At 38.9% G+C, this 12357-nt stretch overlaps 2 protein-coding genes across 4 annotated transcripts in view; one reads left to right on the top strand and one right to left on the bottom strand.

The window, feature by feature from the left end:
- LOC150084812 (distal membrane-arm assembly complex protein 2) overlaps window positions 1–10372 on the bottom strand; it is a 113053-nt gene extending 102681 nt beyond the window's left edge. The window contains exon 1 of the mRNA XM_090376361.1: window positions 10289–10372. Within this exon, the coding sequence (XP_090232487.1) occupies window positions 10289–10327 (39 nt within the window). The 5' untranslated portion in view covers window positions 10328–10372. The remainder of the gene's footprint in view (window positions 1–10288) is intronic.
- Window positions 10373–10466: 94 nt separating this feature from the next.
- The window catches only part of GCC88 (GRIP and coiled-coil domain containing 88 kDa), a 139835-nt gene continuing 137944 nt past the window's right edge, over window positions 10467–12357 (top strand). For all 3 annotated transcript variants that reach the window (XM_090376621.1, XM_090376622.1, XM_090376623.1), the window contains exon 1: window positions 10467–10567. The gene's annotated coding sequence lies outside the window, so the exon portion shown is untranslated. The remainder of the gene's footprint in view (window positions 10568–12357) is intronic.

The following is a 12357-nucleotide window of genomic DNA, read 5'->3' on the forward strand; positions in this document are numbered from 1 at the left end:
ATACTCCAGGCGAATTTCGAATTTCTTGAACAAGAACACCAAGTTAGTAGGATGGATGATTACACGAACGCAGAGTTAGCTGATATGCATTTGGCGTACGGGGCTGCAAATTGTAGTGGGCCAGCCGCACAGCGTTTGTACGCGGAACGATATCCGACGAGGCGTATTCCCAGTCATAATTTCTTTGCAAGACTGCACCAGAGGTTAGCTGAGAGAGGTTCATTTGAAAGAGCTGACAGGGACAGGGTAAGAACAGCACGGACTCCAGCCGTCGAACAGAATGTGCTGCAGCATGTACAGGGAAATCCAAGAACGAGTACACGAAGTCTAGCAAACGCAGTCGGGGTTTCCCATTGCAGCGTCTGGAGGATTCTCCGAGAACAATACATGCATCCGTTTCACGTGCACCGTGTCCAGACACAGCAACCGGAGGATTATGCACCTCGTATTGCTTTCGCACAGTGGTACCTTGGAAAATGTGCTACAAATCCCCTTTTTCCTGCTGAAGTGTTGTTTTCCGATGAAGCATCCTTCACAAGGGAAGGAATTTTCAACACGCATAACGACCATATCTGGGCGATCGAGAACCCGCATGCAATACGACGTCGTGCAGCACAGATTCGATTTTCGGTCAATGTATGGGCCGGTATTATGGGAGATCACCTCATCGGCCCTTACCTGTTACCGTGTCGTCTAACCGGACCTATCTACTTGATCTTTCTGCAGCAAGTATTGCCACAACTTTTGAGAGATGAACAGATTTCTGCATCGACGCAACAGACAATGTGGTTCCAACACGATGGAGCCCCTGCCCATTATAGCGGAGATGTTCGTAACTACCTGGATGTCACATTTGGTCAACAGTGGATCGGACGTGGTGGTCCCGTGCGTTGGCCTGCTCGGTCACCCGACCTATCATGTCTTGATTTTTATTTCTGGGGTCATATGAAATCGCTAGTTTATGACACCCCTGTTGACAATGCTGAGGAGCTCGTTGCAAGAATCGCAGTAGCTGCCGAAGAAATTCGAAATTCGCCTGGAGTATTCCAGAATGTTCGGATGTCCATGCGTCGGAGATGTGAGGCGTGCATTGTAGCCCGTGGAAGAAACTTCGAACACTTACTTTAATCCATGTACCTTTTGCTTCTTTTCATGTATTATTAAAACGATTTCTCACTTACGGTCTCTTTTCTTTATGGTGCTTCTGTGTACAACACCGCTTCAGGAAAGCATTTCCGACCCCACATTGCTATATGATTTCGAGTTGTCAGGATGTACCCTACCCCTCTTAGAAGTTCTGAAACGTTTAACTGAAACACCCTGTATAACTGTAATAAAGTAAGGCGATCAGCTCCCCAATTAGTTGCAGAGAGAACCCGGACGATATTTAGTTTTTGTTGACATGATGTTCTTAGTCTTTTTATATGCTCAACGAAGTGAGTTTATGGTCTAAAGTGATTCCTAAGAACCGTATGCTGGGATGAACTGCTATTGGCTGGCGATTCAGTTGTAGCTCCGGATTGGGGTGAAGTTTTCGTTGGCGGCAAAAATGGATGCAAAATGTTTTTTCCGGACAAAGTTGAACTCCATTAGTCTGAGCCCATGAACATATCTTAGTTATTGCCCCTTGCAACTGTCTCTCAATAGTATTCATGTTTTTAGTATGACACCAAATACTAAGGTCGTCTACAAACAGTGCTTTATCAATAGTGTTTGGAATTTGTCCGGCAATGGTGTTTATTGCAATTATAAAAAGTGAAGCACTGAGTACAGAGCCTTGAGGAACTCCTTCTTCTTGTGAAAATACTTGGGACAGTGAGGTTTTAAATCGAACCTGGAATGTACGCTTGCATAGGAAATTCTATATTAAAATCGGGAGGTGACCCCGAAGTCCATGGCGATGTAATTCACGGAGTATTCCATACTTCCACGTGGAATCATAGCCTTACTGATATCAAAGCAGACTAACACATGATGTTCTGATCTGAGGAATGCATTCCGAATGGAATTCTCTAGTCTGACTAGTATATCTAGTGAGATCTGTTTTGTCGAACACCGAATTGTGCAGAATGTAGCAGATTGAAATTTTCAAGGTACCAGATCAGTCGGCGGTTCACCATCTTTTCGAGAATTTTACAAATGCAACTGGTCAAGGCGATTGGTCTATAATGAGTGGGATTTGTAGGGTCTTTACCTGGTTTAAGGAATGCAAGGACCGTAGCATGATGCCATTGATTAGGGAATTTATCCTCTAGGAAGAGTCTATTGAATAGATGAAGACGTGACTGTAATGATTCGGTACTTAGTTTCTGCATCATGGAATAATGAATATTATCTGGTCCTACAGCACTGCGTCTAGATGTTGACAAGTCTCAACGTAATTCGTGGGTGGTAAAAGGTAAGTTGTATTGTTCATCTCCTTTTGAAGAGAAGTTTAACTTTTGTTTTTCTAAACTTGTTTTTAATCTTCTGAAGGTTGGTGTATAACTTTTTATTTCTGATGTTTTTGCAAAGGTTTCACTTAGTATATTAGCAATTCCAGCAGGATCATTTACATTCTGCCCTCTCCATTCCATGAGATAGAGGTATCATTTTATATTTGCCACTCATTTTTCTGATTGCTTTCCAAATTTTATGTGTAGGAGTTGCTTGATTGATAGTCGAAGTGAAGCGAATCCAAATAGCCTTTTTATTGCAGCATCTAACATATCTCGCTCTTGCTCTACCGCGTTTATATTGAATGAAATTGGTTGTAGTTGTACTCCGGCGAAAAGAATTCCAAGCTTTGCTTTGCTCTTTTTTAGCCACAAGGCATTCATCACTCCACCAGGTTTTTGGATGAATCGGTAATTTTGAAGATTTCGGCACAGTTTGTTCTGCTGCATGTAATATCGTTTTTGTGACATAGTCAACTGCTTCATCAGTTGTGGAATTTTGGATTATTTCGGGATCAAGCTTAGTTAATTTTTTATAGGACTGCCAATCTGCTTTATCGGTGAGCCAATGTGGAATTTTAGTAGGATGATGAGAGGGCTTATTAAGTAATTCAATTATTATGGGGAAATGATCGCTATGTAGTGGATCGTTGTTTATCGTCCACTTTAGAGTAGGATATAAGGTTGCTGAACAGATAGACAAGTCTATTGCAGTACTTGTTCCTGAAGGAAGGTGAACGTATGTAGGTGAACCGTCATTTAGAAGAAGGAGGTTGCTATTGTCTAGACACTGTTCAATTAGTTTTCCTCTTTGATCGATGTTGTTGTTACCCCATAGAGTGTGATGACCATTTAAGTCTCCCAGAATGAGGAAAGGTGTTGGGAGTTGAGCTATAAGATTGTTGAGATCATTTTGTTGGAAGGTATAGCTTGGTGGGATGTATAAGGAGCAGATTGTCATATGGATGTCAGCAGCTACACGGACTGCTATTGCCTCAAGGGGGGGAGTTCAGTAAGACCTGTTTGGTAGGAATATGTGGGTTTGTTAAAATAGCTACACTGTGCAATATTCTGATTGGTTCTGTCTTTTCTAATAACGTTATAACGAGACAGTTTTGGTGTATTTTGGAGTTTTAAATAAGTCTCTTGAAGGCAGAGACATATTGGTGAGTATTTACAGGAAAGATCGTATAGGTCATCGATATTGGCACGGAATCCACAACAATTCCACTGTATTATTCTGCTCATTATTTATCTCTTGTTACACTTTCCAAGCGTTTTCAGGTTGCTGAGGTTTTCTGTTTTTCACTTTTGTTTTTATCTTTTTTTGGGAAGGAAGGCCTTTCGGTGTCCATGTCTTCTTCAACAAAAATTTGAAGGATAGGGTCATCTGCTGATTTTTCTTTAGTGTCCATTTGTTGTTGGTGACTAGAAGTTAGGATATGTTTTTCTTTGAGTCCTTGATCCGGAGTGTGGAGGTTTTCTTGTGGTATGGAAACTGGTGTATTGACTGCTTGGGTTTGAGTTGCACTGTACAAAGATTTTACGTAATTCGAGAAAGACTCTTTTGGGGGGACTGTTAGTTCAGTTTGCGATGCGGTTGATTGGAATTTTTTGGTGGCTTGGGCATACATAGGTCTGTTTGCACGAGTTGGTGGTGAGATGATATGATTCTTTTTGCTTCTTGGTAAGAAACATTATGCTCGGTTTTATATTTCTGGATAAGTTTCTCACTTTTCCAGTGCTCACATGTTCTAGCATAAGCGGGATGATCTTTTTTGCAGTTTGGACATACTGATTGAGGAGCATTACAGTTTTTGCAATCATGTTCAACTGAACCACACTTTGCGCAAGTAGGGATTCCCTGGCAAGCTGTCTGGGAATGTCCATACTTCTGACATCAGAAACACCGTAGCGGGTTTGGGACATATGGTCTGACATTACATACCAGATATCCGGCCTTAATGGATGATGGACGATTCGGTGTATTAAAGCTCAAGATCAGATTGCCATCTTTTCTGGTGGAGATTCTCTTGACATGAATAACTCCTTGTTCTTTCAGTTCTTCTAGCATTTCTTCTTCAGATACATCTAGTAAGTCCCAGTCTGAGATCACTCCTTTAGAGGTGTTCAGTGATCTGTGGAGCATTACAGTTACTGGGAGTCCTGCAAAGAAATTAGTTTTCAGAAGTCGCTCAGAATGTTTGGCATTAGATGTCTCAATGAGAATATCTCCTGATCTGAGTCTTTTTACGGATTTCAGAGCTCCTGCTCTACTTTCCAATTCCTTTTGAACTCTAAATGGAGAAAGTTTGCCAACTGCATTCTCACCGGTTGAATGGATGATCAGATAGGTTGGAATTGGAATTAGATAGGTCTCTGGCTCAGTTTTTTGGCGCTTTGCAGTTCCTGCTGTGGAACTATCTTTCTTTTTTGATATCTGGGTTGCGTCTGGCAGCCCAGATAAGTCTGAGTTTGACTTACTCATGATATGCTCTTTTTGGCCCTGGGAGATTGTCTTTTTTTCCCAGGTTACCAGCCCCGCCACGTGGAGGCAAGAGCGGTGCCACCTAGTGACCCAAGCAAAGAAAAGGGTTAGTATTAACTAAAAATAAAAGAGGGATTAAAGAAAGGTGGCTTTCCTTTCTAGGTTATAGTATTTGAATATATCTATTTAATTATAATATTAGGAGTTACTGGACTTTCGAAACTCAGGAGAAACGTATTTACAGTTAAGCATACTAGAAAATCACTCTGGAAAGGCACTGTGGTCACTAATATCGCTTGGCACTCGGGGCCTCTTAATGCCATACTGCTCCAATTTGTACAGTAGATCTTCCATGTGCAACAGTATCAAAAGCCTTTCTAAGATCCAAGTATATAATATCAAAGTTATTCCCTGCATCCAGTTCTTTTGTGACTGCATCATAGTATCCAATCAAATTGGTCAGGCAAGACTTCCCCTTAACAAAACCCCGCTGTGTCTGAGTTATAACTGAAGTATTGTCTAGATGATCCTGCAGTGCTTCTTTAATCAGTGCCTCTTTGTATCGTCTGCAAACTTGGACATTAAGCTTGATATACCATCATCAATATTATTTATAAATACAGAAAACAATAATGGACCCAAAACTGAACCCTGAGGGACTCCACTAATAACATTTGTCCATGATGAGCAGTCCATTGATTACCACTCTGTCTTCTCCCCCCTCAACCACCCCTTTATCCATAGTAGCAATTTGCCTCCAATGCCACACTGCCCCAATTTGTGCAGCATTCTTCCATGTGGAACAGTATCAAAAGCCTTTCTAAGATCCAAGTATAAAATATCAAAGTTATTCCAGTTCTTTTGTGACTGCATCATAGTATCCAATCAAACTGGTCAGGCAAGACTTCCCCTTAACAAAACCATGCTGTGTCCGAGCTATAACTGAAGTCTTGTCTAGATGATCCTGCAGTGCTTCTTTAACCAGTGCCTCCATTAATTTTCCTGGAACAGAAGTTAAACTCACAGGTCTATAATTACTTTTGTCAGCCTTTGATCCTCCTTTGTGAATTGGGGTCACATTTGCACATCTCCAGTCCATGGGTACTTCCCCTGAGTCCAAGGAAGCTCTCATAATTATGGCTAAGGGTTTGCTTACTTCCTTTGCTGCCTCCTTTAATATAACTGGATAAATCCCATCCACCCCAGGTACCTTTCTTGTATTTATCTTCAACAATTTCGCCTCCACTTTACTCTCAGTTATTACAAGATTCTCTAGCTTACTGCCAGAGTTGAATACACCTATGGCATTCCCCTCGCTGAATAACTCCTCATGTGTGAATGTCGATGCAAAATATTCATTTAGTTTGTTAGCTACCTGAGCAGGATCATCAACAGTTGATCCATCGATATCAAGTGGACCAATCTGATTCATCCCCTTCCTTCTAGAGTTTACATAAGTAAAGAACTCTTTGCTGTTTTTCTTTGCATCCCTTGCCAAAGATTTCTCATAATCTGCCTTTGCCTGCCTAACCTCCTTTGTAACTTGGTTACAGATCAACTTGTATCTATCATAGGCTTCTGTGTCACGTGTTAATTTGTATGTATCCCATGCATTTTTCTTCTCTGCCATATGTCTCATTAGTTCATCTGACATCCACTTAGGCCTAAACCTTGAACAATATTTCTTAGTTGGTATGTAAAGCCTAGTAGCTTCCAAGATAAGTTCTTTGAATGCTTCCCATTTTGAATTTGCTGTTGATAACATCATCAGTTGGTTCCACTGTATAGAATTTAAATACTGTCTCAGTCCATCGTAGTCGCCTTTACGAAAGCAATAATCCTTCCCTTTACCCCTAATGGTGTTACCTGTTTGAGTAAATCCCACTTCAGCACACTGAGATCACTGCCACCTAGTGGTTCATTTACCTGCAAATTCTTAATCCATGAAGAATCACTACTGATAATCAAATCAAGAGTATTACTCCCTCTAGTTGCCTCCCGAACATGCTGATGTAGAAAACAATAATCCAATAAATCCACAAAAGCCTTGCTAGTGTGTGAGTGACCAGCCCCCAAATTCCAGTCAATATCTGGGAAATTAAAATCCCCCATTATAAGACTCTCTGATTTACTGGCCCACTCTATTTCCCTGTACAGTTTCGTATTATACTCATCAGAGTCATTAGGCCTATAGCACACTCCTACTCTCAATTTTGACCTTCCAATGCTTATGTCACACCAAACTGACTCAACACTGCACTGTCCAGCATTGTCGACTGGCTTCACTTCCTTGGATTTTATGTATTTCTTAACTAATAGCATAACCCCTCCTCCCTTCCAAACTGACTCGACACTGCACTGTCGACTGGCTTCACTTCCTTGGATTTTATGTATTTCTTAACTAATAGCATAACCCCTCCTCCCTTCCTATCCTGTCTATCCTTTCTGTAGACATTGTACTCCCCAAATTCCAGTTCTGCATTCCTTATATCTGTGTGACACCACGTCTCTGAAATCCCCACAATATCTGCCTTTGATGTTTTGAGCAATACCTCAAATTTTTTTACTAAACTGCTAGCATTGGTGTACATGCAAGTATACATGCACCTGTTCTTTTTCTTAGCTACCCTAACACAACCCATGTGTTTACTTGTACCCCAATGTACCCAGTGAGCAATATATTCATATTGCTCACTGTGTGTTGTTAACATATAGTGACCCAAGAAATGTTTTACCGGACATCTGCGGAAATAATCACTTGATAATTATCCCATCTGTTTACTACTATTTGTTTCCCCTTTCTGCAAATGAATTCTACTGTGTTGTATGTATGAACAATAATTGGATTAATTTTAGAATACCAGCGACAGTGGTCTTTTCAAAAAGCACACTTTGTTAAATTTTGACTAGTCCTTTATTACTCAGTGAATGTTGTAAATTGTCATGTAAAACATTAAAAAAAAAAAGTGCTTGGTACCTAATAATTTAAACTTCATTTAAATTTATACATTTTAATACCAATTTCAATACCAAAATAGTAAGTAATTAAAAATGTGCTTTCTTCACTAGCTAACATGCATACTTTAATTTCAGACTGTTATGAATCCACCATATATATCTATACTGTCCGGTCTGAATGTTTGTTGATTTTTATAATTATTTCTATAAATAGTATATATATATATAACTTTTATTATATACAGTATCAATAAATGGTACCATATATTGTACTGTACTTGTTTTAGTCTAAATGAAATAGTATTTTTAAAACTACCCCAAAATATTTTCATCAGAGAAGGGGTATGCTGGTAAGACTAAACTCTCAAAAGGGGTACACGATTGTTGTAAGTTTGAGAAACACTGCTTTATACAATGGATAATCACCTCCTTATGTCTGCTGGCAACGTTCCTGTATATCATTGACAGAACCCCAGCAGCCTGCCTGCAATGCTCAGAGAAGTTCATGTTGTACAATTACCCCTAGGTCTATTTTGTTCTACAACAACCTTGAGTGTGGTACAGCCTAACTGGTATGTAATTCAGGGATTACTGCTTTAGACATCAAGACTAATCTATGATTTAGTCTTGATGTCTAAAGCATAGTGCTCTTTGATAAACACTCACTGTCTTCTCTCACTCAACCATTCCTTTACCACAGCAGTAACTATCCCCTAATGTCATAATGATCCAATCTGTACAGCAACATTTTGTGTGGAACAGTGTCAAAAACTTTACTGAAATTTAAATATATGTCAAAATTATTTTCATCCAGTTTCTTTGTTGCTGCATCACAGTATCTAATCAAATTGGTCAGATGGGATCCCCCACCCCAACTTTAACAAACCCATGATGCGATTTCCATAATTTCTTTCCTGTTAAGATTATCCTGTAGTAATTCTTTAACTACTGACTCCATTATTTTTCCTGGAACAAAAGTCAAGCTTATGGGTCTATAATTGCTCACATTGCCCTTTGACCCTATTTGTGAATAGGACACACATTTACATACCTTGAATCTATGGGAACCTCCCAAGTCCAAGGATGCTCTCATAATTGGGGACAAGGGTTTGCTTCCCTCTTTTGCTGCTTCTTTTAATATAACTGGATAAGTCCCATCAGTTTCAGGTGCCTTACTTACATTTAGCTTCAGCAATTTCTTTTCCACTTTCTTCTCAGTTATAACAAAATCATTTAGCTGCCAGTTATAACTTGGTGTACCCATCCCTAAAACTTATTCCTGCATGAATGTAGATGCATAATATTTTCAGTAACCTAAACTGGATCATCAACAGTTATGCCATTCATATCTAGAGTGCCAATGTAATTCATTCTTTTCCTTCTAGTGTTAACATAAGCAAAGAATTCATTTTTCACTACTTTTCTTTGCATTCTTAGCCAAGGACTTCTCATAATCTGCCTTAGCTTACCTAACCCCCTTAGTGAACTAATTGCAGACTAGTATATACTTGCTGTTGGATTCCATGATCACTGCTAATTTATAATTGTCCCACATTTTTCTTCTTCACTGCCAATAGTGTCATCAGTTCATCTGATGTTTTTAGGCCTAAACCTTGAATAATAATATTATTATTATTAGCCATGTGGTGCAAGGAAGCCTGAGGCTTATGCTGCACCAGCCAAAAAAAATTCCTGAGTTACCTTGAGAGAGAGAATCAGAAGTAGAAAGGAATCACCAAGAAAGAGAAGAATGATGATATCCAGATGAGGACCCTGGGTGTGCCAAGCTCATACTCACCAGATGTGAGCCCCTGGGGTTGTATCTTAGATTAATATTTTAAAAAAATCTTAGCTGCTTCTATGAGTACTTCCCTGAATGCCTCCCATTTAGAATTTGCAATTGGTAATGACTGGAGACAAAATTGGGTCAAAAATCAAAATAGAATAACCGGATGTCTTATGCTACTTTGGGCCATACCTAAGAAATCAATCATTTCAATAACCTGCTTATGCAATTTTAATGCCAAAATCTCCCAAATAATGTTGATACTGTTAAGTCGACATTACGGGTCATTCAAGCCAGAAACTAAAGGATGAGCACGATCAGTGCACAGGAATGGGGATCAGATGCTCCGGAACGGGACCACTGCCATCGGTTACAGAAAACTGGAAATGGAGGGAAAAGGCAATCTCAGTGCAGCTGTTGCGTAGGGGGGCATTCCGATACCTTCCGTGCTTAGCCACCATAAAAATACGTTTATTAAAATTAAACCATCCTGCTTAAGTATTCCGAAAATTTGGCATTCTTTCGGAAATAAAGATAGCTTCAATATTAATAATAATAATAATAAAAAAACAGCCTAATCATGTTTTTTTTTAATATATATATACAGAATCAAAAATTTACCTGAAGCAAAACTTTACACGTAACCACGTGGGACGCCATACTTTTTCTGGTAAATAGAGAGATTGATTGACAGAGTGCGCTGTTTACACCCGTTCCTGTTATCAACCAAAGTAGTAGTAATTAGAAGGAAGCTGGTGTAACAGTTATTTATTTTCTTAAAGATGTAATGAGTTATATAAATATATATGTGAATACCAACCAGCTGGAATGTTTGCACTCATGAAAAACTCAGTTATTATTATTACTTTATTTATTTTTAATATGAAAAGGAATAAACAGGTAAATATTGTGGCTCTTTGTTTTGGGATTTTCTAACAGGCAGTGACAATTTAAATGAGTTTTAAAAGTCGTCGCTTTAAATTAAAGTTGTTAGTGTTTAGCAGTATAAAGGCAGACATTTTAGTATAAGTATAGTAGTAAGCATATATACCGGGCTAATGAACAGCTGTTTCTAATAAAAAAAAAAAAAAAAAAAATTACTAGCGATATTAGCATTAGCATTTTTAGCATTAGTAGAGGCATTTGATGCAAGAAAGCAAGCTTATGCAGCATCAGCCAAAAAAAAAAAAAAAGTAACATAAATAAATAAAAATATCGGTAATAAAAAAAAAAAAAGGAAATGCATGAAATGCGAATACGAATTTTGACAGGAATACTGATTATTGAAGAACGGTAAGGTATAATTTGAGTGGATTGAGCAAGCCCAATGCTGATTGCATTCTTGCTTAGACTACACACGTAAGGGGGCATAAATTCAAATTGAGGATGGATGTTGCTTAATAGGTGTACGGAAGTTTGACTTCAGCCAGCGGGTGTTTGATTGTTGGAACAAACTTCCTTCTGTGGTTGTGAAGGTGGGTAATTTGAAAGGAAGACATAGACAAATTATTGGAGGGGATGGACAGGTGATGTGGAAAGAGGGTGGCCGAGTGGTTAAGGCGCCAGAACCTGCCACTACAGAGTTCATTAACTTGTTTTTGGCCGATGCTTTATAAGGTTGCTTTCTTGCATCGTTTGCCACTGCTAATACTAAAACTGATTCCTGTAGAAGTTGAATGGTGGGTGTTTGGGGGAAAATCATGTTGTGTATACTAATATTTTCATTGGAGGAAACTGCCAGGCCCGCCACTGCAAGGGGGGGGCTGGGATGGGCCTAATAGCTGTTTGTTATGGTAGTTATTATTTTTAGCCATATTGCGGTGCATTGAAGCCTGAGGCTTATGCTTCACCAGCCAACAAAAAAAAAAAAAAAAAAAAAAAAATTCCCACGTTACCATGAGAGAGAGAGAGTGTCAGAAATAGAAGGGAATCACCAAGAAAGAGAAGAATGATTTCCTAGAAGTCAGTTTCAGAACTGAATATTATACTTATAGTGAATGTGGTGTCTATCACTTTCATATAAAAATAGTTCTATTTTCATAAAAGAAGATTACCACGAAATATGGGATTCGTATAAGGGAAAGGGCTTCATATATGGGATTCGTATAAGGGAAAGGGCTACATTGTTCTACTAGATATGAATGGCATAACTATTGATGATTTTGTTCAGATTGCTGACAAACTGAAGAAATGTTTTGCATCTACATTCACCTGTGAAGAAAATTTTAGAGATGGGAATACCAGAAGTATATCAAGTTATAACTGGGAACTAAATGGTTTTTTGATAACTGAGAAAAATATGAAAGAGAAATTGTGGCCAAAGTAAGGCACAAGGTCTGATGGGATCTCAATTATATTAAAAAAGCAACAATGAGGCAAGCAAACCTTTAGCCTTAATTATAACAGCATCCTCGGATTGTAGATGTGTAAATATCTCCACAGTTTACAAAGAGGATCAAAAGGAAAAATGAGTAATTACGGATCTGTAAGCTTGACTTTTGTTCTGTTTACTTCTCTTGAAGTTTAACATTGACAAATACAAGGTCCTACATATGGGCAACAGTAATCTCAGATTAATGTATTAGCTGTGTGGTACCAGACTGAAGATAGTAGATATTGAAAAAGACCTTGGGGTTATTGTGCAATCAGATATGACATTTTCTGAGCAGTGCATTTGGGCTGCTAGGGCA

The sequence above is a fragment of the Mastigoproctus giganteus genome, chromosome 6 (assembly GCF_048544385.1).
Source record: "Mastigoproctus giganteus isolate SK-2022 chromosome 6, ASM4854438v1, whole genome shotgun sequence".
NCBI classification, from domain to species: domain Eukaryota; kingdom Metazoa; phylum Arthropoda; class Arachnida; order Uropygi; family Thelyphonidae; genus Mastigoproctus; species Mastigoproctus giganteus.